We start from the raw sequence: 2,574 nt of genomic DNA on the forward strand, positions 1-2,574 counted from the left end.
TGATAAGCACTGAGTTAGGTCATCCGTAAAATTTCGGATACTGTAATGAAGGATCTCAATGTGAAGGTGTTCTGCATCGAAAGTACCCATTCCGTTTCAAATAGAAGAGGTGAGGACATCCTTCGTCGGATGAAGATCATATCTGGTGCTTTATACGATGGTCTAGCTTACTGACGCTAAAAGAGAAGGTTCAGAACCTGGGAACAATCTGTTTACCGGTCACTGCATGGGCAGTGGGCTTCTGACAGAGACAGTCCCTCCCTTGTATCATCATCAGATTGGGAATAGCTTGATAATATCATATGATAGTATCTTCTAGTCATTTTACATCATTAGCATAAATCCTCTTGTCTAATCTTCTCTAATTATAATGGTACAATGAATTTTTATGACCGGTAGCAAATACGTCATGAATCACTGCTTTCTTTCCTATCTGTAACAAATATACTTCAGTGGTTATTTGGAGTAGAAAATAAAATAACCAATAAGTTGATCGTCAAGCTTAAGCTTTGGTCCGGGCGAACACGGTATTAGTTAGGATTGGATCATTTATTTTGGAAAATTCAGTGAAGATCTTGGCCATGGGGGAGGAACGAGAAATCAGAAAAATTGATTGGATGTATGAGGGCAAAAATTCCTCTGTCGATCATGAACAGTATCTCCTCGGAAAGCGTATAACAACTCTCGCCAATGACGAAGAAGAAAAGGGTGATTTTTTAGTAAAGACAGAGTCGTCGGTTGCCACGGGCAATGTCACCGTCTTAGAGCGTTTGGATTATGAAAGTAAAGTACGCGAAGATCCCTTATTTCAAATCAGAAAAAATGATTACGAGCACAGAAAAGAGCTGCTGAGCAATCCGTTGAAGAAAAAGAGAATACGGAATATGTTGAAAGAAGCATTGGTTAAAGACTTACGTAAAAGTGGACTGCAAGGAAGTAACTCCACCTCAGATGAAGATACTAGTAGCAGCTCTTCATCAAGTGAAGATGAGCGGTCACGCCGAAAGTCACATAAAAAGAAACACAAAGGCAATTATTCGGATTATAAAAAGTCTTTGAAGCATAAGAAATCTCATTCGTCATCAGATCTAGACCGTAATGAAAAGTCTGAAAAAACTAAACACCGAAGGCAGTCTGATGAAAGTAGCGATGACGATGATTATAGACGGAGAAATCAAGATAAACCTGCGGGATTTGGGTTAATATGTGTACAAGATGGCAAACACGTATCGGTAACGACAAAAAGGCGGCGAAAACGAACCCCCTCACCGGAAAAACCTAAAGAACGTTACCGAAGAGTGAATCGTTCTGGTTTTTCTCAAGGTTTGTCGAAGGAAGAAAAGGAGAAAAAATTACGAGAGATGATGGACAACGCTTCGTGGAGAGATAGCCAACGGAAAGTAAACGTCAAAAAATTCAAAATCGAGGAGCAACGAGAAGACGAAAAAGAGAGGAAACAAGAAATGGATCGGAAAAAAGACAAGTACAGCCAATCCAGAGACTTCCTTCACAACATGAAATTGAAGACTGCGTCGTCGGGATCTGTGGAGGATAGTGTCAAAAGAAAAAGACACACGCTGAACCATAAGTTCTAGCGGTTCTGGATTATACCATTGGCTAACGGGGATTTGGCGAGGCATATCCCGGATGTTGGACCAGGCCGGCTTCCCTCCGTTCGAGCTTCAAGATATTGGATACACAATAGCGCCGTTCGTAGCTTTGAGTATGGCTGGGGTGGGCACGACGATTCGCTCGATTCAAGTAGCAAGAGTTGATTTTTCCGAGTAACAAAAATATACATTTTTCCGAGTAACGAAAATATACATCACATCTTCGATCAAGTGTTATATGTTATCGGTGAAAAATATATTTCTAATGCTTCATGACACCGCTGGAGTCTCGAAACCTCGTTTAACCACGGTGTCCATTGGGGTTGTTAAAAAAAAACTTTTTCCGGATTCCACAAATTCATTGATTATATTGTTAGATTGCCTAAAAACTCACTGTACACCAAATTTGACTCGATTCCAACCAGTAAAAGCCCGCAGAGCCAATTGAAATTTATTATAAAAAATTCAAATTGTACTGTCAACCCCATAAAATTGTTAAGTTGCCTAAAAGAATGATGCATAACAATTTTTCTCAATTCCAACCGGTAACAGCAAAGTTACTGCAGATGAAAGTTTTAAATTTGCAAAAATAGCATCGACGGTGGGAAAACCCAGAATTATTAGTGAGTAACTGAAATAACTTCGCTTCTACGGGTTGGAATTGCGTCAAATTTGTTTTGCATCGTTGTCGTAGACAGCTCAACAATTTCATGAGATTGACAGTTAAAATTTGGTAAAAAAATTCAATTTTTTTAATAATAAATTTCAATTGACTCCGTGTCGGCTTCTCCTGGTAGGAATTGAGCCAAATTTGATGTGCAGCATTTTTTTAGGCAACCTAACGAATTAACCGGTGGATCCGGAAAAAAGTTATTTTTGAAATTATTTTTGCCCATATCTCATTATCTAAAAACATTGCATAAGGCTACGAATAGTCAAGGTAGTGAATGAACCTCGCAATGGC

The 2,574-nt window shown here is 39.2% G+C and overlaps 1 protein-coding gene across 1 annotated transcript; it reads left to right on the forward strand.

Annotated features, from left to right (window-relative positions):
* Nucleotides 1–467: 467 nt before the first annotated feature.
* Nucleotides 468–1,888, forward strand: LOC145439164 (pre-mRNA-splicing factor CWC25 homolog). Its single transcript, XM_080316650.1, has one exon. It carries the CDS (start codon nucleotides 582–584, stop codon nucleotides 1,593–1,595), a length of 1,014 nt encoding a protein of 337 aa, XP_080172776.1. The 5' UTR covers nucleotides 468–581; the 3' UTR covers nucleotides 1,596–1,888.
* Nucleotides 1,889–2,574: the final 686 nt, after the last annotated feature.

The sequence above is a fragment of the Botryllus schlosseri genome, chromosome 5 (genome assembly GCF_051294905.1).
Source record: "Botryllus schlosseri isolate E-star chromosome 5, Bs_hap1, whole genome shotgun sequence".
Lineage (NCBI taxonomy): Eukaryota > Metazoa > Chordata > Ascidiacea > Stolidobranchia > Styelidae > Botryllus > Botryllus schlosseri.

Coding starts and splice junctions, on each gene's coding strand:
- LOC145439164 (XM_080316650.1), top strand. CDS start 582: ATGGGGGAGGAACGAGAAATCAGAAAAATTGATTGGATGTATGAGGGC.